The 22,020-nt window shown below is 41.4% G+C and overlaps 1 protein-coding gene across 3 annotated transcripts in view; it reads left to right on the top strand.

The window, feature by feature from the left end:
• The window catches only part of znf423 (zinc finger protein 423), a 205,196-nt gene that overhangs the window by 34,065 nt on the left and 149,111 nt on the right, over positions 1–22,020 (top strand). For 2 of the 3 annotated variants that reach the window (XM_052152240.1, XM_052152242.1), the window contains exon 2: positions 8,029–8,088. The exons of the other annotated variant lie outside the window; for it this stretch is intronic. In XM_052152240.1, coding sequence (XP_052008200.1) covers positions 8,029–8,088 — 60 coding nt within the window. The remainder of the gene's footprint in view (positions 1–8,028; positions 8,089–22,020) is intronic. 3 annotated transcript variants of the gene reach the window in all.

Genomic DNA, 22,020 nt, shown 5'->3' with positions numbered 1-22,020 from the left:
TGGTTTCTATATTAAGAACTATGGCATTTTTGTAATTAAAAACAGCAGTCTAAATACATTTAGAAAGTTTTTCTGCCACAATTACCATAATTATCTATGGTGATTACAGTACAGTTAGTGTTACTGCAGTAAATCCATGGTACCATTTTGTTTTGTAAGCATTGTGATCTGTGAATTGAAAAGAGAATTTATGTTTTGACCTTTTTCTTTGTCAGTGCCGTTTAGAATGTGTTCTTGGGCTGAACAGTCTCAGGCTGTTTGTTTTAAATTAGTTTCATCACAGAGTCATAAGACTTTTGCCACAGACAATAATGTGCAGCATTCAAACGGGTTCGCAATCCCCGCCACGCATCTCACTGGTTCACAAACACATTTAAAATAGTCTGTGCGGCTGAGACAAGTCCGCAAATTACTGCACCTGCTCTGCGCTCGTGCTGCTATGATTAAGCCGTGTTGATAATTGACCCGTATAGCGCTGTTTCATTCCACTGTTGAAGCAAGCAAAATGCACTCCAAAACATACAAATGACAGGGGAAGTCTCATTTATATTCACAAGGAAAGTGCTAACTGATTGTTCAATGAAACGTTGCGATCACCTGCCATCCTACGTTTCAGAATTGAGCTTGCGGGCCACTTGAAATGAAGCGAGTTTGACACATGTGGGGTGACTGTGAGTAAGTGCGTGTATTTGTGTGTGTGGCGGGGTCCCTTTCACATGTAGAAAGTGCACAGCTTGCTGGGGCTGGTAAGCGTTTTGTTGCGTCAAGAATATTAAATTAACCATGTGAAATCCCAACAGTGGCACTCATAATTCAGCAGAGGTGCAGAGCCGCCGCAAAATGCATATAGGGGAAACACAGACATTTGCCATAATTTTGAAACAATGTCATTTTTGTGATATATTTCTTTAACACATTGATATTAATATTGGTATTTAGTTATAAAGACATTAAGACTATGGCTGTGAATTGATTAAACTTTTTAAATTCATTTATTGCAGTTTTCTGTGATTAATCGCAATTACTTTTAAAACAAACGTAATTAATATCATAAATATATTTACATTATGCTTTGTCTTGGTTAGTTGTCATTTATTTTAATCATTTTAATATGTACATGTTAAAATATATATATATATTTTTTTTTGCTAAAAAGAGTTTAGACACATTTCTACAGGTATCTACAAGTTTAATTTGCTGACGTTTAAATCTCAAAAATATTTTCTCTGGCTGCCATTCAGCCTCTATCAGGCATACGCGGGGTCTCTCTCACATGTTTTCGCTTTGACACTGACTGGTTCAGATGATAGTGAGTGAGCATTTTCTGTACTAGGATGTGCAGTCGAGTTAAGTGTGTACCTCCTGGAAATGTTTATATGCCAATTTTACCCACAACAAATTGGCTGGTTTCTGGAAGTGAAAAAAACTAAACAAACTGATACTGCATTAATTGCGTAAAATTATTATTATTTTTTTTACAGAAATTAACACGTTATATTTCCCAGCATTAATTCAGACATTTTTAAGTCAGGCTTAAAGGGATATTTCACCAAAAGAAATTCAATTCTGTAATTGTTTACCTGCCCTCATTTTGTCCAAATTCATATGACAATCTTTTCTTTCAGTGAGCACAAAAAGGTATTTGTTAAGAGAATGTTAGTTTCTGTCACCATTCACTTTCATTGCATCAATGAAATTGAATGGTCTCCTCTTGTGTACATGAAAGGAATAAATAAGTCATACAGGTAAATGATGGCAGAATTTTTTTTTTCATTTTGGGGTACACTATCCCTTTAAATGTCTAAATATTTCATGCATCTGCTCATTCACTGATAGTGCTCTGACCATTGACTTCACAGTAGATATGGAGTTGTAGCTCTGTGTGTGTGTGTGTGTGTGTGTGTGTGAGAGAGTGAGAGTGTGTGTGTGTGTGTGAGAGAGAGAGAGAGAGAGAGAGAGAGAGAGAGAAACATAGAGTGAATGTATGTCTTACTTGGCTGGAGCCCAGTGCAGTGCAGTAGTGTGTAGGAGGCAGATGTCTGCCAGTGCCGCTGGCAGCTTTGTTTTTAGACAGGGATCTAGGCTCAACTGTGTGTGGTGCTGTTATGCTGAAGCCTGAGGCTGATGGAGCTGTCTCTCTGTGTGTGTGTTTGAGAGATGTAGAACGTTTGTCTAGTATAACCTTCCTCCTCCTCCTTTTCTGCACTCTTGTACTCTTTTCTCTCTGCCTTACTACACTCCAATATCCTTCCTCTAATGAAGCAGAAAATGGGGGATAAGTGACACTCTGATTGGGAGTAATTTAGCGTTTTTTCCACCGTTGGGAAGACGTGTCTTCAGGAATGTGGCATCCGTTGTTTGGATGAGGAGTCTTATGCACACGGTGTGGTGTGGATGAGATTCAGGTGGCATTTTGGTCCACTATAAATTCTAGTATTGTACCATTTCATGTTTGTAACTACATTTTTTACATTTCTGAAGAAAATATGACTGTTACTATACTTATTTGATATATAGGTTTCAAAAGGTGATCTGAGTAGTTGCTAAAGAGTCCACCCCTAAGTATTTATGGCCATGTTCCCACTTAACCGTTTTCGTTTGAAAACACATTGATTCTGCCACATTTACTTCTCTCATCCACACTAGAACGGCATTTTACTCTTCTGAAAACAGAGACCTTCAAAAACACTCTTTTATACATTCTTTGGAAAACGATGACATTAGGAAACTCAAAACAGAGTTTTTAAACAAAAAACGGATTAGTGTCAATGCGAACTATACTTTTGTGCCTAGATATTGCTTTGGTCCTTATTTCTATGTAAGTCAATGTTTTTTTCCCCCTCTTGTTTTATCATCCAGCAGACAAAATCAGTTTGATTACTAAGGAAAGTAATACCACACCTCTCCTCAACAAGCTGTTTGATTTGAGGTATCATTCATGTCCGTAGCACAAAAAGTGCAGGACATGTTACGTGCCAAATATGTTTAATATGTAGGGTTAGGGGTTCTGAAAAACCTCCAAATGAGGTAATAGTAATGCTTGCCTTAGCAATCACCACTAATTATCTCTTTTCTTTAGGAAGGTAGAAGCTTTCTATGAGTGTTGGTGTCCTAGTGTACTCCGCACCTGCAGTGTAGGCTGGATTTCTGGAGAGATGCAGTGCTTTCTGTGTATGTGTGTTTGCAAGTATGTATGTTTTTGTATGAGTAGTAGAACTCTTAGTGGATATTTCGGACTATGGGGAGCTTACCATTAGGGCTGAAATGATCAGTCGGCGTTATCGACAACGTCGACAATAAAAAATTGTCAACATAAATTTTCGTTGACAAAGTTGTTTGATCTCATTTAACGTTACTTGAGATCACATTAATCTCTAATGATGATGTGTGAGAGCCGCACTACAGTTCCCACCTGACTGAGGAGAGGAAGAAAACACAGCTCACAGCCCATATGCACCCCAAACTTTCCAAACAGCTTCAGGTGATTTAGATCACCAAGTATGAGGGAATTATAATGCAAAAATACCAAATAAGTAAATACAGAAGCACTCTCATTGTGGAATAGGTGGAACCAGAGCTACTGCTCCAATAAAGCAAAATTTGCGCATCGAGCATCTTTAAAGGAAACACCCCAAAGTTACATCTTAAATGCAGTTATATTTAAAGCATTACAGCTTTATTAAAATTCAAATAATACAGAAGCAGATCATGTAAATAACTACAAACTCCGAAACTGGCATTTCTCTGTGCGGTCAGCACCTCTTCTATGAGTTGCTCAAAGTGTCCAGATCTAAGGGGTAGAGATTGAAAATGCATCCTGCTGAGGCACACTCTGGCACGGGATGCTCATTATCCAATAATGTAAAATCAAACTCCTTTTAAGAGGAATATACAGATTCTAAGCGCAGCACTTCAGCATTTACATTTATGCATTTGGCAGATGCTTTTATCCAAAGCGACTTACAGTGCACTTATTACAGGGACAATTCCCCCAGAGCAACCTGGAGTTAAGTGCTTGCTCAAGGACACAATGGTGGTGGCTGTGAGGATCAAACCAGTGACCTTCTGATTAACAGTTATGTGCTTTAGCCCACTACACCACCACTCCACATGGTGACTTACAGATATTCAACAAATAAATAGGTTATAAAACTAAAAACATCTTATTACACAAAACTATAAAAGTAAGAGAATAAATAAGAGACTGCAATACAGAGTGGCAGAGTGCTAAAGGGCGATCCTCACTTCACAATCAAAGCATAGAACTGCACGATATTATTGCGGGTACATATCTAGTTCACAACATTAAGCAGTTTAAACCTTTTTAAATGCAACTATTTATTTAAGCAGTGTCAGACAGAATCAGCAAAAGACTTGCATCTCTCCACAGCACCTCACAAATACGGGAACATTGCTCACAGTGATCGTCTTGAAATGTATTGTTGGTTCGGGACATTGACGGCTGCAACAACAGCGCATAAAAAGAATAAACTTATGTGTTAAAGAGACCAAACTTCTTGCAGAGGGATTTACTGTGCTGACTGTTATTCACTGTTAAACACAGCAAGCTATAATAATGCAAAAATGCACTCTACAATGTTGTCTCTTAATTAATTTGAGAAATGCATCTCCCTTTAAAACCACCACCAATAAATATTAATGTTAATAGTTGACCCCACTATTCGACTTGTCAGTTGTTAGATGATTAGTCGACCACCCAGGCACATCCCTAGTATTTAGGAAGCCCTGTATAGCTTGGCTGGTTTCAGGTTCACCGTACCTTGATCAGACACACTTCTTTAGGGGTATCTAGATACAATGGATTCTGGTGTCAATAAACCACTAGATTGAGCTGCGTGTAATATAATGCTGTACTATTTTTAAGTTGACTTGGTATCTTAACGCAACCACCAGTGAGTGAAATCTGTCTGAATGTGGATAACTGAAGAATGTGTGCTGTAAAGAGAATGAATTAGTCATACAAACTAACAACTATAGGACATCATCTTTAGCACAACTTTAACACATCATCATTAGCATCAGTGCTAATAATGACAAAACCGAAACAAAGAAGTAAAAAGAAAGAATCTTCATAAAATAGTCAACCTCATTAATCAACTAGTCTATTGTTCGACGACTGGTTGACCTTCTCGACCCATTCCTAACAAACACTTTTACAAACTGACAGTCAGAGAGGAAAAAAGAGCACGTCCAAGGATAAACAAATCCAAACACCCAGGCAAGCATCATTTTGGACTGGGAATTTGAGTAATACAGAGGAAAAACTTTAGAGACTCTGAAACAAAGGACAAGAGAAAGAGAGAGGTGTGACGTAACCCTTGACTTTGAAAGGAGTGGAAGAGAGGACCTCAGTGTCCAGTTAGCAAAGGCCTTCTGTTATTTCTGGGCTCCAGAGCTTGGCGTCCGGTAATAGGCCAGTCATTCTGACCTGGCTCGGCTCCCCAGGCCTTGATGGCAGGCTTAGCGCTGGAACTCCTGGCCGGAGCTTCTGCGGTCGTGATATTCCGCAGCTCTGAGAAGGAAAACGGGTCTGTTGGCCTTGGCGTCAGAGTTGAATATGGAATTACGGGGTGGTAGTGGAGTTGAGTTCACACCGACCACCCTGCTGAGAGCAGCCACGGCGAGAGGGGTGTACGGTGGCCCAGACAGTACATTCTCCTCTGGTGTGTGTGTTTGAAGGAAAAAGAGGGTCTGTGTGTAATTAAGGAACTGATCATGTGGAAGGAATGTAGTATGGCTGTCAGAGACAGTGCAGTTCCTGCCTCTTGCAAACCCTCCTTCTCTACCTTTCTTTCCTTTTGTCTCTCTAGTTTTCCATCTTTCTCTGAGAGTCTTTTCCTGAAAGGAAATGTGTTTAGTGAGACTGCAGTGATGCCCAATGCCAGTGGGAGCATATCTAACCACAATTTCCTTTACACAGAGCAGATTCGGTCTCCCTCACTCTGTCTTTGACTTTACTTTCTTTTCTCATATAGACGTCTATTTAAAGGAACAGTGCACTAAAAAAATGAAAATTCTGGCATTAATTATTTACCCTCATGCCATTCCAAACTTATATGACTGCTTTGTCTGTGGAATACAGAAAGGCAGAATATACTGGCTGCTCTTTACAATATAATGAAAGTTAAGGGGGAGAGTGGCTGTTGAGCTGCAAAAAATTACACAAAGTCACCATAAAAGTAGTCCAAATGACTTGTGTGCTAAATTCCAAGTCGTCTGGAGCCATACATAGATTTGTGTGAGGATTTTTAAATATAAAAGTTGTAAGTTTGTATTCACACATACAAAATGTTCTCTCCACCATAGCTCTCAGATCTCGTTTGTGTTTTCGCATATTCAAATGTCATGCATAAAGACACAATGTGCCTGCTTTGACGTTCACTTTTTGTACACTTAAAAGGATTTTCTTGGTTAAATACAAGTTAAGCTCAGTCGACCTTATTTGTGGCGTAATGTTGATTACAAAAAACTAAATGAAGCTTCACTTTTCTTTGAATCTGAATGTAGTCATATGATGTCACTTTAATGTTGTTATATTTGGATTAGTTCACTGATTCAGGGTCCCTATGGTCATGGACAACCTGGAAATATCAGGGAATTTTAAAATTGTGATTTACAGGCCTGGAAAAATCATAAAAATATATAAAACTTTTTTATGACTTTTTATAGTGATATATGGAATGTGGAATACTTTTCTGGTTATGCTCGACTCTTTAACATTTTATTGGAACATTGCACTCTTTGTTGTATTCCAGGTAGCTTGTATTTAGTATTTAATGTATTTAATGTGTTTTCTTTTAAGTTAGTTTTGGTGCAGTAAACAATCTTAAATAGTTTGTCTCTTTTTCTTGCTTAAGACACATTAGGGAAAATATTTAAAGAATACTGTAAATGCATTTAAAAAAATACAAAATCAAATTGTTTATCAAATCAAATTGAATTTCAGTGTGAATCGAATTGAATCATTCTGACCCCCCCCCCCCCCCCTATGAATCATATTGATTAGCTGTCAACCCAAATACTCACACACCTAATTTTAACATTTATGGATTGGGCCCATTTACTTCCATTGTAAGTGCCTCAAAGAAAAGGTTAAAGAGTCTAAATATATTTTTGTGGTAATCAATATTATGCCACAAATGCTGCCAATTGAGCTTAACTTGTATTGAACCCGGAACATTTATTTAATAGTCCTTACCAGTTCTTTCATACTGAAAACTATCATCAGGCATATTCCTTCATGCACAAATGCCGCCGTTGTCTATGAAGGGGTTACTCAAATAACCAATTGTGTTTGTTTTTAAATCGTTGAAGTTGTCCTCACAAAATAGTAGAAGGTGTTAAAACTGACTTTGAAGTGTCATAAATCAGCCAAAACCTTTTTTTTTTTCATTGCTTCATTTACTTCATATCTACAAATATCAACAGTTTTCTGTGAGTGTTAGTGGGAAAGTATAATAAATATAGTCGTTGTATTATAAAAACGTTGCGTCTTTATGAGATCCTTACTAATATATCTTCTAAAGTCTGTGTGTGTTTCCATTTTTGAATGTAGAAAGCTGTGTGCCAAAGTGCTTGGAGGCTATAGGGAGTTTTAGTGTCTGGGAATATGTGTGTGTGTTTATGGTGGTGCGGCTGGGGGGGTTAAATTTCTCATTGTGTCCTGAACACTGCTGTTTCCTGTTTGTGTGCCAGTGGGGCTTCCTTCCTTGACTATGCCCAGGAAAACCTTCATCACACATTCCTGCTCTCATCTCACTGCCTCCCGTTACCTGATTTGCACCTCCAAAATTAGCACACAGACAAACAAGCATTGACCACTCACACAATAAAGCCCTTTGATGTGCATCAGCAATCAGATCGAACACATCATAGACTCATTATGGGCAGCCATTTATGTGGCGCACTTCTGAAAAGAATACCGTAAATGTTTGTGTGCTTGGAATTTGTGGTTTGGCTACACAAGCATTCTAATGTGTCTCCCTCTCTGTCTGTCTCTCTCTAAAGCGGTGGAAGAGTCCGAATCTACAGACTGCACCAGTGGCTGGGACTCCTCTGTTCAGACAGGTATGATTTCAGCCGTTGGTGTGGCGTCTTGCACATCCTCCAATGATACATCCAACCCCCGCACAGAGACGACCCACTGCATCACAATCTCTAATATTAATTCCGCATGACCTGCAACCCTGTGCGCAGAGGGAGGGAGGGAAGAAGAGAGTTTTTCATAAGGTGCAAGAGGACGGTGTCCAGGTGCATGCTGGACTGGAGGCTCAGTGGTGCTTCCTGTCTGAGCATTTGTTGCTTGTAAAGGCACTTTGCCGCACTCAGAATGTAATATTTCACGACTTGTCGAGTTTGATTATGTGTGCTCTCAGGAGAGGAAAATTCTATATAGCAAAATCCAAGCAGGCTTTTTAGATTGTGCATCTTTCTGAATATTTGATTTAGCTTTTCTACCTGTTACCTCAGAAGCCCTTTTCTCTAATCGAGGTTCAGTGTCAAGAGTGTTTCCTAATGTCGAGCCAGTTCTAGATGTATTTGGATTATATGGTGAAAACATTGCTGTTTCATCAGCTGTGCTGTGTTTTTTGACTGGACCTTATCCACCAATGGAACATTTCTGGTTACTTAGTGAATTAGTACTTGCTTTAGTCAGCACTGTATTTTCTGAAAGAAACAAGATATTCAGAAAGAAAAAAATATGGGGCTGGATGTATTTTTATTCACTGGGAATTGATAGGATCATGAAAAGTGGTCTTTATACGACCAGAGTGACTATTTGCAATAGATGTAGATATCACCTGCCACAAAGTTTGGTTATTTTTACTCCAGTAGTCTGGTAGAAACAGTAATTTGTTGATTTACTCGCTGTGATTTGGTCATGTTAAAGGTCACAGAGTTGAGAGAATGGTTTGATCCAGGTAATATTAACCATAGTTTTAATCTAGTAACATTGCAGTAACCTTGATTTTTGGAAGAATCCATAGTTTTAATGCAATTAACCATGGTGTTACTACAACAGTATGGTGTTTATAGAGTAAAGTTATTTAATTTTGTGGTTACTATGATTGTATTATGAAACACCATGGTGATACTATGATAACTGTAATAAAACCATGGTTAATTTGGTAAGGGATTGTTAGGGTTAGGTTTAGGGGTTGGTGTAGGGTGTCTATGGCACTCTAAAAAACATGTTAGTAAGTTAGTATTTAATTAGGTGTGTAAATAGTGTTTGCCACTTTTCGCATGTAATACTATTTGCACTTAGTTGCACAGAATCGTTTTTTTGTTGCTGTTTACGCAATCGTCTGTGTCCCGCAACTGCTAACGGGTCCTTAAATAATTACGTGCGAGTATGGGCAGCTGGTGAATTTTCTGGTAAATATCGTTTCCTATTTTGATAATAGTTACAAAGACAATTTTTATTTTCTTTGGAATAATATTGTGTACATGGTGATATGAACCATTCACAATAAGATTGTGTATTAAGAATGTTAAGGGATAATTTTGATTTCATGCTGACTTTAAAGAGTTCGTTCTTACATAAATTACAATTCTGTCATCATGTTGTTCCAAACCTATCCGACTTTCTTTTGTCCGTGGAACACAAAAGGAGATTTTAAGACAGAATGTTAGGATGTTAATTTTCATTTAATCTTTTTTTTCCATTAAATGAAAGAGAATGCATGAAACATCTAATTTTGTGTTCCATGGAGTCAAAAGGGATTTTACAGCTATTAAATGATGACAGAATTTCATTTTAGAATGAACTGTCACTTTAAGACCACAAAAGAACAAATGCAGCATCAGTGCTACATGACTGGTTGAATATTTGACGATTTCATTGGAAACCTTTTTGGAAACGTGGAACAGAGTATGTGCTTCATGTGGCTGATGTGAGTTAGCCTACATAGCGGCTTGTATCCTTTCCAGATCCCGTTCCCCCTGTTCTTAATTGAAGTGAGTTTGTTTGTGCTATCGTTAACATACATTTCTAATTTGTATCCATATATGCATACATGTTCCATCCTGGTGCTTTGGAGGGGTGGTGTGCTCAGCAGAGAGAAGGCAGAAAGAGAGAATGGCCCCTGGGGGCCTGAGAGGATGACGTGAGCCTCTCCTAACTGGCCTTGAGGGAGTGCTGCAGGGGTGCTGACTGAGGCCCTGGGTGGCTGCAAAGTGCTGCGTGTGTGAGATACAGCAGGAAGGGGAGTCTCTGGAGTCTCGCTAACCCTGCTCTCTTCCACCCTGCTTTGACTCCTCTCTCCCATCCCTCTCTCCTTCATTTCTCTCTTCCGTGCTGTAACCCCATTTGCTCGTGCTAATCAGCCTTTTTTCCCTCTGTGTGCCAAAACCACCTCCGTTCCAGGTGGACTTGATCGCTTTCTGCATTCCAAGTCACCTAGTCTTTTCTTCTTTCTCTTTGTCTCCCTTTTCCCTTTGCTTCTTTCCCCCTTCCGCTTTTTCTCTTTCCCCCTTCCCCCTATCCATACTCTTTGCTGTGTTTGTTTGTACTGCTGTGTTTGGGGCTCAAGGGGCCGCTCGCCATCTCTTATTTAAAAAGATAAAAAACCTTCCTTCCCTTTATTCCCTGGGAGATGATGTCGACAAGGACACTGGCAGGCTTTTCCTGGTATTAAATTTGCTTTTTTCTCTTCTGTGGAAAATGTGTGCCGAGTTTGAAGAGAGTGTAATGGTGTGTGTGTGTGTGTGTGTATGTAGGGGTTGGTTGGAGTTAAGGGGTGGAGAGGTTAAAGGAAAGAGTTAGAGCCCCGCCCCCTACCCGTGGGCCTCTGAGGACCTGATTTGTGGTCCCTTCGGTCTGTCCCGCTGGAGGAGCAGGCCGGAGGTACACCCCCCGTTTCCCTCTCTCTCCCTCTCTCTCTCTCCACCCCGTGCTCCCTGAGATAGAAAAACAACCCGTCCCTCCCTGGCCCAGAGGGGAAGAAGAGAAGGAAAGGAGAAAAGAGAGAAAATGAGCCAGGTCTGACACTGGAGACTTGGAGAGAGATGGAAGGGAGGGGGCGGTCGGTGAAGGAAAGGAAGAAGAGGAGGGAGAGTTTATAGAGACAGATGCAGACGCTTGTCATTTTTGGAAAGAGGGAGCGGGGGGCACTTTTTTAAGTGCCATCAGAGCTGTGAAGTTGAGCATTGTTTTTCCTGCTTCCTGTCAGAGAGCCGGAGCTGTGCTTTTTGGTTGTGTACACACACTTTGAAACAATAGCTCTAGAGACTTTGTTTTGTCAACATATAGGACATAGTCTGACGCGCATTTGCAGGGATCAAGTACGTTTTTACTCCTACATACTACACATACTTATGCACACAAGCACCCAATAGTGTGCGTGTCCCAGACTATGATTCATTGTGGAAAAAGGCTGCTCATATCCCCGTGTGCTGGACAATAGGGGCTGTAATGGTCTTGAATTGAATTATTTTATTTGTTTCCTCGCTCAGCTATTGGTGGGCTGACAGGACCTCTTAAGACAGCCAATCAGAGCGCTCTGTTTTGTCTCCCTCAGTCTCACCCACACTGGGTAAGTCATTGTGACCTCACCCGTAATGTGAGCTTTTGGTCACTTGTGTATTCCTCACTCAGAAATGGATCTGTTGTGTTCTGGTTTTATTTGGCAGCAGGGCACCAAACCGAGCCTATTTATGACCCTCTTAATGGCCTACACTGTCAAACTCAGCACACGTTACAACTTTTGTCCAGGCCTAAGAGAGAGGGAAAATAATAGTATGTGGTGTAGTCAGTACCGAGCAAGACTTGACAATAAGGATTTTTTATGCTGGAATGCACAATTCCCATTGCACTCTAAGTCCACATGGTGGTGTAGTGACTCGCCTCAATCCAGGTGGCGGAGGACGAATCTCAGTTGCCTACGCGTCTGATACCGTCAATCCGCGCATTTTATCACATGGCTTGCTTAGCACGTTACCGCGGAGACATGGCACATGTGTAGGCTGCACGTTATTCTCCGCATCATCCACGCACATCTCACCATGTGCCCCACTGAGAGCGAACCACATATTTGTGACCATGAGGAGGTTACCCCATGTGGCTCTACCCTCCCTAGCAACCGGGCCAATTTGGTTGCTCAGGAGACCTGGGTGGAGTCACTCAGCACACCCTGAAGTCGAACTTGCGAATCCAGAGCTGGTAGTCAGCTTCTTTACTCGCTGAGCTACCCAGACCCCCAGTTGGACCAGGAATTACGAATTACGAATTTTAATTTGCATTGCAAATATTTTCACTGGTCCAATAACACAAAAATATATATTATTTTTATTGGTAAAATTTCAATTAGTAATTTAAAATGTATTTGAATTGTTTTATTCTTTTTTAATGACTTATTTTCAGAACATATATGCCTTAAAAGTGTTAAATAAAAAAGTTTTTCATTTAAAGTTGCACTCAGTAACTTTTTTGTTTGTGTCATCTTGCACACTATTTTCAGTTGCACTTACTTAGTTTTCAGTGTCAGATGCTATTTTAGAAATTCACTATTCACAGTCAGCCATTATTAATTTGATCCATGAGTCAAAATGTCTAATAACAGGGCGATTACTGAGATTAAGCGAGTAGTTTTCAGCTGGTCATATGATTCTAAAATGGCCGCTGCCATAATGGGACCCTCTCCATGTAGAACCATGGAGAACACATCTGACTTCATCTCATGTGAGTGCTACTAATTATATAAATATGCTTTAAAAATAATATTTATTTATTTAAGAGTAAACTTTTTTTAATGTTACTGAGTGCACCTTATACACTCACCTAAAGGATTATTAGGAACACCTGTTCAATTTCTCATTAATGCAATTATCTAATCAACCAATCACATGGCAGTTGCTTCAGTGCATTTAGGGGTGTGGTCCTGGTCAAGACAATCTCCTGAACTCCAAACTGAATGTCAGAATGGGAAAGAAAGGTGATTTAAGCAATTTTGAGCGTGGCATGGTTGTTGGTGCCAGACGGGCCGGTCTGAGTATTTCACAATCTGCACAGTTACTGGGATTTTCACGCACAACCATTTCTAGGGTTTACAAAGAATGGTGTGAAAAGGGAAAAACATCCAGTATGCGGCAGTCCTGTGGGCTGAAAATGCCTTGTTGATGCTAGAGGTCAGAGGAGAATGGGCCGACTGATTCAAGCTGATAGAAGAGCAACTTTGCCTGAAATAACCACTCGTTACAACCGAGGTATGCAGCAAAGCATTTGTGAAGCCACAACACGCACATCCTTGAGGCGGATGGGCTACAACAGCAGAAGACCCCACCGGGTACCACTCATCTCCACTACAAATAGGAAAAAGAGGCTACAATTTGCAAGAGCTCACCAAAATTGGACAGTTGAAGACTGGAAAAATGTTGCCTGGTCTGATGAGTCTCGATTTCTGTTGAGACATTCAGATGGTAGAGTCAGAATTTGCCGTAAACAGAATGAGAACATGGATCCATTATGCCTTGTTACCACTGTGCAGGCTGGTGGTGGTGGTGTAATGGTGTGGGAGATGTTTCTTGGCACACTTTAGGCCCTTTAGTGCCAATTGGGCATCGTTTAAATGCCACGGCCTACCTGAGCATTGTTTCTGACCATGTCCATCCCTTTATGGCCACCATGTACCCATCCTCTGATGGCTACTTCCAGCAGGATAATACACCATGTCACAAAGCTTGAATCATTTCAAATTGGTTTCTTGAACATGACAATGAGTTCACTGTACTAAAATGTAGTACAGTCACCAGATCTCAACCCAATAGAGCATCTTTGGGATGTGGTGGAACGGGAGCTTCATGCCCTGGATGTGCATCCCACAAATCTCCATCAACTGCAAGATGCTATCCTATCAATATGGGCCAACATTTCTAAAGAATGCTTTCAGCACCTTGTTGAATCAATGCCACGTAGAATTAAGGCAGTTCTGAAGGCGAAAGGGGGTCAAACACAGTATTAGTTTGGTGTTCCTAATAATCCTTTAGGTGAGTGTAAATACAAATAATTAGGTATTTAGTTGGCAATAATAGCTGAAAATTATACTGTAGCTTAAATTGAACTTCTTTTGCAGGAAAACAATTGCATATGGTGCAAAACCTTTTCGATCCAAGACAATCACAATTTATTTAAACTTTACCTAGTAGAAAAGTAGTGACATACACTCACTAAGCACTTTTTTTACACTATGGTCCTACTAAAGTGCCCGATGTGGTCTTCTGCTGTTTTAGCCCATTACGCCTGAGTTGTGCATTCTGAGATGCTATTCTGCTCACTACATTTGTACAGAATGGTTATCTGAGTTACTGAAGCCTTTTTGTCTGCTTGAACCAGTCTGACCATTCTCCCTTGACCTCTATGACCAACAAGGCATTTCCGTTTCCAGAACTGCCGCTCACTGGATGTTTTTTGTTTTTGGTTGCGTTCGGAGTAAACTCTAGAGGCTGTTGTGTGTGTGAAAATCCCAGGAGATCAGCTGTTACAGAAATACACAAACAAACCCGTCTGGAACCAACAATCATGCCATGGTTGAAATCACTGAGATCACATCTTTTCCCCATTCTGATGGTTAATGTGAACATTAACTGAAGCTCATGGGTCGTATATGCATAATTGTATGCATTGCACTGCTGCCACACAATCAACACATGAATAAATAGGTGTAAAACTGTTCCTAATAAAGTTCTCAGTGAGTAGATGTAAAGCTGCTGAATAAACAAGATTAAACAGTGTTTAAAACTTCACATAAAACATGTAACATTTTACTAGCCTTAAAAAAACATCGGGGCTCAGTTGGCCACTAATCACAGAGTTGGTGGTTCAAATCCCAGCCCACATGACTCAACATGTCAAAGTGTCCTTGGGCAAGACACTGAACCCCAAGTTGCTCCCAATGGCAGGCTAGCACCTTGCATTAGGTGTATGAATGCATGTGTGAATGGGTGAATGAGTCACAGTTTAAAGTGCTTTGAATACCGCTAAGGTTAAAAGGGTGCTATATACGTGCAGACCATTTACATGTACATGATCAACAAATGTGAGATGTATTGACTATAGGGTGTCAGGCTATCCATATTGTTGATCCCAGCAAAGGCAGCAGTGGAGAACCAGTGGGTCTGTGAGATCTGTTATATGATGTGTATGTGTAACATGCTCTGTCCGCTCTGGAATCTAACCTGAGCTGGATTCAGCCATGTATTTTGTGAAATGCTGCTTGGCTCCCTGCCCTCCGTTTGGTGGCGGGTACGGGATGAAAGGGGGAGGAGGACAGGAGCTTTGATGACCGTCGGCTGCATCACAGCCCCAAAATGGCCCTCTTTCTGCATGGTGTAGTGGACAGTTTAGAAAAGAGGGCACAAGCAAGAGATCCATCTCTCTATCCCTCAAGTGCTTTTGTGTGTCTTTTCTCTCTCTCCCAATTCGTGTCTCGCTGTCTGTCTCGCTCTCGCATTTGTGTCCCTCTCTATTTTTCTTCATCTCCTTGCACGAACCTCTGGAGGTCCATAATATATTTTTAATTTCCCCAAGGCAGTGACAGGAAAACAGTTATAATGTGTGAAGAGGAGGTGTGTGTCTGCCTCTTTGTGTGTGTGTGTGCATTAGCATGTCGCTTTTGTGTATATTTGTGCATTTCGGAGTGCAATGCATGTAAGTGTCAAATGCACGTTTGCCGATTGCACACATAAACGCCCTGCCAGGGGCTGGAACAGGTGATGCATTGGTGAGCAGCTGTACGGCTGTTTGCATGTTCTGTGTGATTTAATTCCCATCCTTCCATGATGCACTCTTTCATCATCTCGCTCTCTTTCTTCTCTACGTCTGGGTGTGCGGGCGTTGGGTGCTGGGTCTCCGGAGAGGGGGACGCTAGGACAGTGTGTCTGGCAAGCGGGGGTCCCTAGGGGCCATGCGGTATTGTGGAAACACAGCAAGCAGGGGCCAGCAGATCCAGAGAGAGAGGTCTACTTGCTTTAAATAGGTCCCGTGTTTACCGCGTTAGGACCTGCGCTCCCCCGAGAGACCACGTGCATGCACTGCACCTGCTCAAGCACTGGGCCATCAGGGGCTGTCCCACTCCAACCCGGAATACACACAATTTGACAGTGTACATACATGTTGCCTTCTAGCTAATGTTCAACTTATATGGGTTTTTATATGGTCAATGCCAATATTATAATGATATGTATATTTAATGATTAGCTCTGAAATCAAACAAAGATGACATTATAGACTTTGTATACATAACAAAAGATGACAGTTGAACCCATGACATTGCCGTTATAAACACCAACATTTGAGCTACAGGAACCTACCTATTGCATCGTATTTGTAAGATGCTGGTACCGTGGAGTCTATATAAAACCTAGAATGCCTCTCAGTTGTGTCTTGCTGCATTCCAACATCATTAATGTTTCTTATCACAGAGCATGTCTGTGCCAATTTTCAGGGACAGGATGGATTTAGACAGGTAGGCTGTGTTCATGTTATGAGATCAGACATCCCTAATTGAGCTCAGAGCAGCACTACAATTCCTTTGGTCTCTCTGACTAATGCAGCCTTGATCTGGTTTACATTTGGCCACGTCTGGTTTGAGTATGTGTCCATGTGTGTGTATTTGTGGTGCTGTTGAAAGACAGCCTTGTGCTTTAGATGTTTTTATAGGAACAAAAAGGAACTGAGGTCTTGTTGAAGTTAGAACTGATATTCTTCCAGTACAGCAAAGTGTGGCTGGTTCTTTTGTTGGAGTATAATAGTGCTCTGGTGTGTGTGTATTTGTGTGTGTGTGTGTGTCTCTTATACCAAGCTTACTCTTATCTCGTGTTAGCTGTGCAACCCACAACTTTGGATTGCTCTTCCTCTCCATCTCTCTTAGTCTCTCTTGCTTTCTTCTCTCCATCAGTTGACACGTGATGATGACCTCATATGTGAGTTTCCCCTTTAAGTACTCGTTGGTACATACATAAGTCATACTAAAAATGTATGAATATATTGCATTCTATTACAAAATATCATTCCAAATGGCATTTATTTTAAAGCAATTTTGCCCAAAGTGAATTTGAAGGGAACTATCTTCTAACTTTTAACTTTGTTGTGAGAAAAGCATCTTGTGGTCATCTGATGCAATGGTGTTCAAACACTTTAATTGCTACTTGGGTGTCCAAAAGGACACTTTTTTGCGGCCACTCTACATTATACTGCACACATACACACACACACACATGCACGCACGCACGCACGCACACACACACACGCTGGACAGCATAGTTAAGTCAGACACAATGTCAGAAAGGGAAATGGAGTTTAAAGTGTTCTGGTCGTAAAGAGAGATCCCTTGCTAGGGTCTCAGAACGTTTTAGCTCAGTTGCGTCTTTGTGAATCGAAACCCACAATGCAAAATGGAAAGCTTTTTATTGCATTATTGCATTGCATTATTTAATGCACTTTTATATTTAACGTTATTGTGCATTGTGGGCGATTACAAAGACGACAATGTCTATGTGACGGAGGGACCTGTGGACTCTTCATGGCACTAAAGCATTGTTTTGATCCTTTGTCACTTTGTCATTTTGCCGTCCCTTCCCTCGGTGTGGAGGATGCCTTGCGGTGTCCATTAAGGGCAGCATCACACTGATGCTAATTATTTCCCTCTCTCTCATGATGGAGGCTGCTCCACACTTAAAAAAATACATATCAACCTAACGAGGGGTAATTAGCAGGTCCCTGTAAGGCGGGGCTGTGCTCGGCAACATGACTGCTCTGTGGATTCTGCTAATTCACTTCTCCTCATCTAATTACCCCACACAAACATGGCTGTTTGTCTTTCCTGAGAGAGAAAGTGTGTGGGGGGGTGAGAATGGGTTTGGTATCTTGGCGATTGTAACAACCCCCCCAACCACCACCACCACCACACACACACACACACACACACACACACACACACACACACACACACACACACACACACACACAGTCACAATCTGAGGCTCATCTTTATGTAAAACAAACACAACCTTATGTAACATAAACAGTAAGAAAGGGCTATTAGTACAACTATGAATATTATACAAAACCATAAAAGAAAAAATTTCATTTATATATACTGATAAACTGTACTCAGATCAGAGCATCAAGCCAGACTGCATCAGAAGTGCATATGCTTTTTAAAAAGTTGGCCAAGCTTTATGAATATAATTTTTTTTTCTTTCACACTAGAATATGCATTCTACCATTTTTAGAATGGATATAGTCTACTGGGACTGCATTTAATGACTGCAACTCTCAAGCACCATTGAATTGTTCTGTTATAAATGAAAATTAATCCTCTGTTTGAAATGTTCAGTTTTATTTTAATTAATTTTTTATAAAATTTTTGGGCTTTTATCTTTGACCTTTTTTTTTGGCAAGAGAGAGGGAGAATGGTATACTTGTTTATGATACACTTGTGTTTAGGTATATGTGTGCAAGCTCTTCGTGCTGGGACTGGCTGGCTCTCAGCGATAATGGCCCACTGCAGAGTGACGGCCAGGGACTCCAACTGGCTAAGAGAGAGCTTGAGTTGGAGTAAGGGGATAAATCCCTTGCTGGGGACCCCCAAACACTTATTAACACATTGCTCCTCCATAAGAAAAAGGATAGCGCACACCCTAATTTAAAGTACTGATAAAATACTCTCTCGTACACTAACAAAGGTGTGGTGGAAAGAGTTTGCCACCTGGTATTACAAAGTCTCAAAAGATCAACGTATGTGTGTTTGATAAAGTCTTTGTCATATTTTCTGAAGGTCATTATTCTCAAATACTGCAGTGGATCACTACTACTCTGATAAATTAAGCTTTCAATCAAGTGTGCCACACTGTTGTCCACTAACCCTCACCAAACACACACACATTTTGTGTCTTTGGCTTGTTCCTCACCTAGCCCTCTCAATGTAGAGGGAGTGTAGACCCTGTGGTGAGCTATGCCTGTGTGAATGTGTCCTCCACCTCTAGTGTCACAAAATGACACTGAAGGGGCGAAAAAAACCATTTATACTACATTAACAACACAGATAGCAGCCCAGTTACCTCAGAATTGCACTTGATGCAATGCTAGCTCGACAGCTATTATAGTAATGAAACAAAAATAACCGCATGGTCTCTGTCAGGAGCGGCACTCGCAGGAGATATATGTTAGCAGCCTATGGCGCGGAGCGAAGAAATATATGAGCGCTAAGAATATATCAGAGAGCATAAAAAGAGCCTTTTGAACGACTTTCTTAAAAATCATTAATCTCTTTGGACAGCACTCTCCGCAGCCCGGATTTCATCGAGCTTGACCGTGCCACAGTGAGTCTGTGTTTAAAAACACAGCATGCCGCTTCAAAATGATTCTGCTAAGCCTTGTTTGCCTTGACCTTAACTCACTTCTGCAGGCCTTGCATGAGTCTGTGTGCGTGCATTAAGCATTTAACGGTTAAACACACAAAAAAAATGACCTTCACAAGGGGGTTCAGCTGAACCGTTGAATATTTTGAAATGTTCACGCCACCTCACCTCCACCTGTGCCCCACCCCATGTCCATCAGTCTCCCCTCACACTAAACGCACGTCGTGTTTACGTGTCCACGGTCGAAGGTGGAAAGACTGCAGCAGAGGTGCATGATGTGTGTGTATCAATCTTCCACTGCAGAGAGAGAAATGGAGCCCTGTAATGACGGTGGCCCTGCACTCTAATGGAGTGTGTTCTAGAGGGCCTCCTCTAGAGACTTCCCTCCCCACATCCCTCCTGAGAGGGAATACGCTTACCGGAAAGGAGGGGGAGAGAGAGAAGCATTAATGAAAATAAGATGCAAAAACAGGAATATGGAAAGAGAAAGAAGGATGGAGGACGGAGAATTTAAATTGCAGGAATGGGTCGTGATGGTCCTACAACGGATTAGTCGATTAGTGAGGTTTACTAGCTATATTTTTTCTTTTACTTTTTTAATTTTAATATTTGATGAATGAATTTTGATGATGCTTTAATTTGCGTACTTCAGCTGTAAGACAGTGTAGGCTGTAAAACGAGTCTTTACATTTATAATCTTTAAAGTACGACCACCTTAGCCTTACACATTCAGAGAGATATCTGTTGCTGTTGCGTCGCATCTTGTGCTTTTTTGAGCATTCCGCCTCAAATGTAAAATTTTTAAAATGGCATGTTTCGTTAAAAGGTCCAACTTTTAAAAACTGTCCCATTTCGTTGCGTTCTGTCTAGTTGTTTTTCAATACAAGAATGCCTCTTATGTAAACACCCCTTAAAAATGCATTGGATCCTTGTCAGCAGATCCCAAAACAGAGCATATGATGGACATCTTAAGCCATTGTGTCGCTTCTTGCGTTGTTTTTGAGCATTCCACCACAAGTATTGCGTTTTTAAGAGTATATTTTAAGTTAAAAAAAGTCTAACTTTTTAAAACTCATATCGCCCCCTGCGTTCTGTTATATTTTGTTGCACTCAATCTAGCTGTTTTTGAAAGCCAGAATGCATCTTACATAAGCGCCCCCCTAAGAAATAGGCTACATCTGATGAAAACAAAACCAGCCTAATTTTACTGGGCTTCTTTAAAACTAAGTATCGAATAGTATTTCAGGCAGCCCACAAACTAGTTAATTATAAATATATGTTGTTTTTCGCATTACTATTTTGTAGGTAGGTTAATGGTGTAAAGGGGTTCACCTGGCGCTTTTATCCTGGTCTCCGTCTCCTCCTGCAGGCCAGCTCCTCTTACAACTGGAAAGATGGAGGGATGGAGAGCGGAGTGCAGAGGAAAGGGATAGAGAAATGTCCCCTCCTGATCCTCCCTCGTTGCCATGGTAGCAGGTTGTGCTGGCATGTGCCTTGGTTGGCAGTGCCTTTACCACTGGCATGAGGGTACCTGGGGGAATCAGGGTGTGTGTGTGTGTGATTGAGTGAGGAGAGGTAGGGAGTGTACGAGGGTTACTGCCACCATCAATTTTCCCCGAGATTAGAAGCTCTCATGGATGAAATAGTGTAGTTAATGCACCTTTTGTGTGTGTGCATGTGTGTGCGTCTGTATGTAACCGCTGCTTAGGGCTCTATCAGTGTAGTGCCAGTTAGGGGCAGTTTTCCTCCCTGTCCAGACGGTGTTCTCACCACTGGACAGATGGCCATATCCCTCTTACCCCCAGCCCAGCCCACACCACCAAACCACCATGACGCCCCCACCTTCACCCCCACCTCTCTATCCTCTGCTCTGATGGGGGTGAAATAAACTAGAACACCTCAACGCTTCCTTATCCAAATGCCCCTCCAGATACCTACCAAACCCTGCGCATATAGACAAATGTCTTGCTCTACCCCCGCCCATCCATCCCCACCTGCAGTCCGGACTGGGCCGGGGCTCAAAGCGAGGCCTTGGCTCTCATCTGGTTGGGCTCCGATCAGCAGGCCCCATTAACGTCGCCTGCTGCAGAAGGGCGTAATGCAGCAGCAGGCCTGGCCAAATTAGAGCTGATCAGAATGTGTGGAGCGCAGGAATGGCCACCTCCTGCTTTGCTCTGATTGCACAAGTCCAGGATGATTAGACAGGATGTTAAGCCCGGGGGGAGCCGGTGAGCAGCACCCCTCCCCTCTCTGGCCCCTCACTTCCTCCACCCCTTTTTTTCTGCTCTCTCTGCCCCTCACGTTTCCTCTGTTCCTTGCTCTTGTTCTCTCCTCCTCTGTTTGCCTTGTTGACATTGTTTCTTCGCTTTGTCAGTTCTGTCTGTTTGATTTTTTTTTTCTTTTTGTGTGTCTTAATTTTTAAATCTCATCCATGTATTTTCGCTCTCATTCTGTCTTGAGGTCTCTGAGCACCTCACATTTTGTACATCTTCTTGTCTTGCTTCCCCTGTCTCTCTCTCTCTCACTCAATCTTGCTCTCTCCTCCCTTTTTCTCCAGTCTCATGTGTAGTCCTTTCAGCAAAGAGCCTTTAATGTGATAATAAGGTGTGAAAATGGAGCCACAATGGCGGAAGGAGGATT

This window comes from Xyrauchen texanus, chromosome 21 (genome assembly GCF_025860055.1).
Source record: "Xyrauchen texanus isolate HMW12.3.18 chromosome 21, RBS_HiC_50CHRs, whole genome shotgun sequence".
In the NCBI taxonomy this organism is placed as follows: domain Eukaryota; kingdom Metazoa; phylum Chordata; class Actinopteri; order Cypriniformes; family Catostomidae; genus Xyrauchen; species Xyrauchen texanus.
The sequence above is the reverse complement of the archived record's forward strand: the minus strand, read 5'-3'. Positions and strand labels throughout refer to the sequence as shown.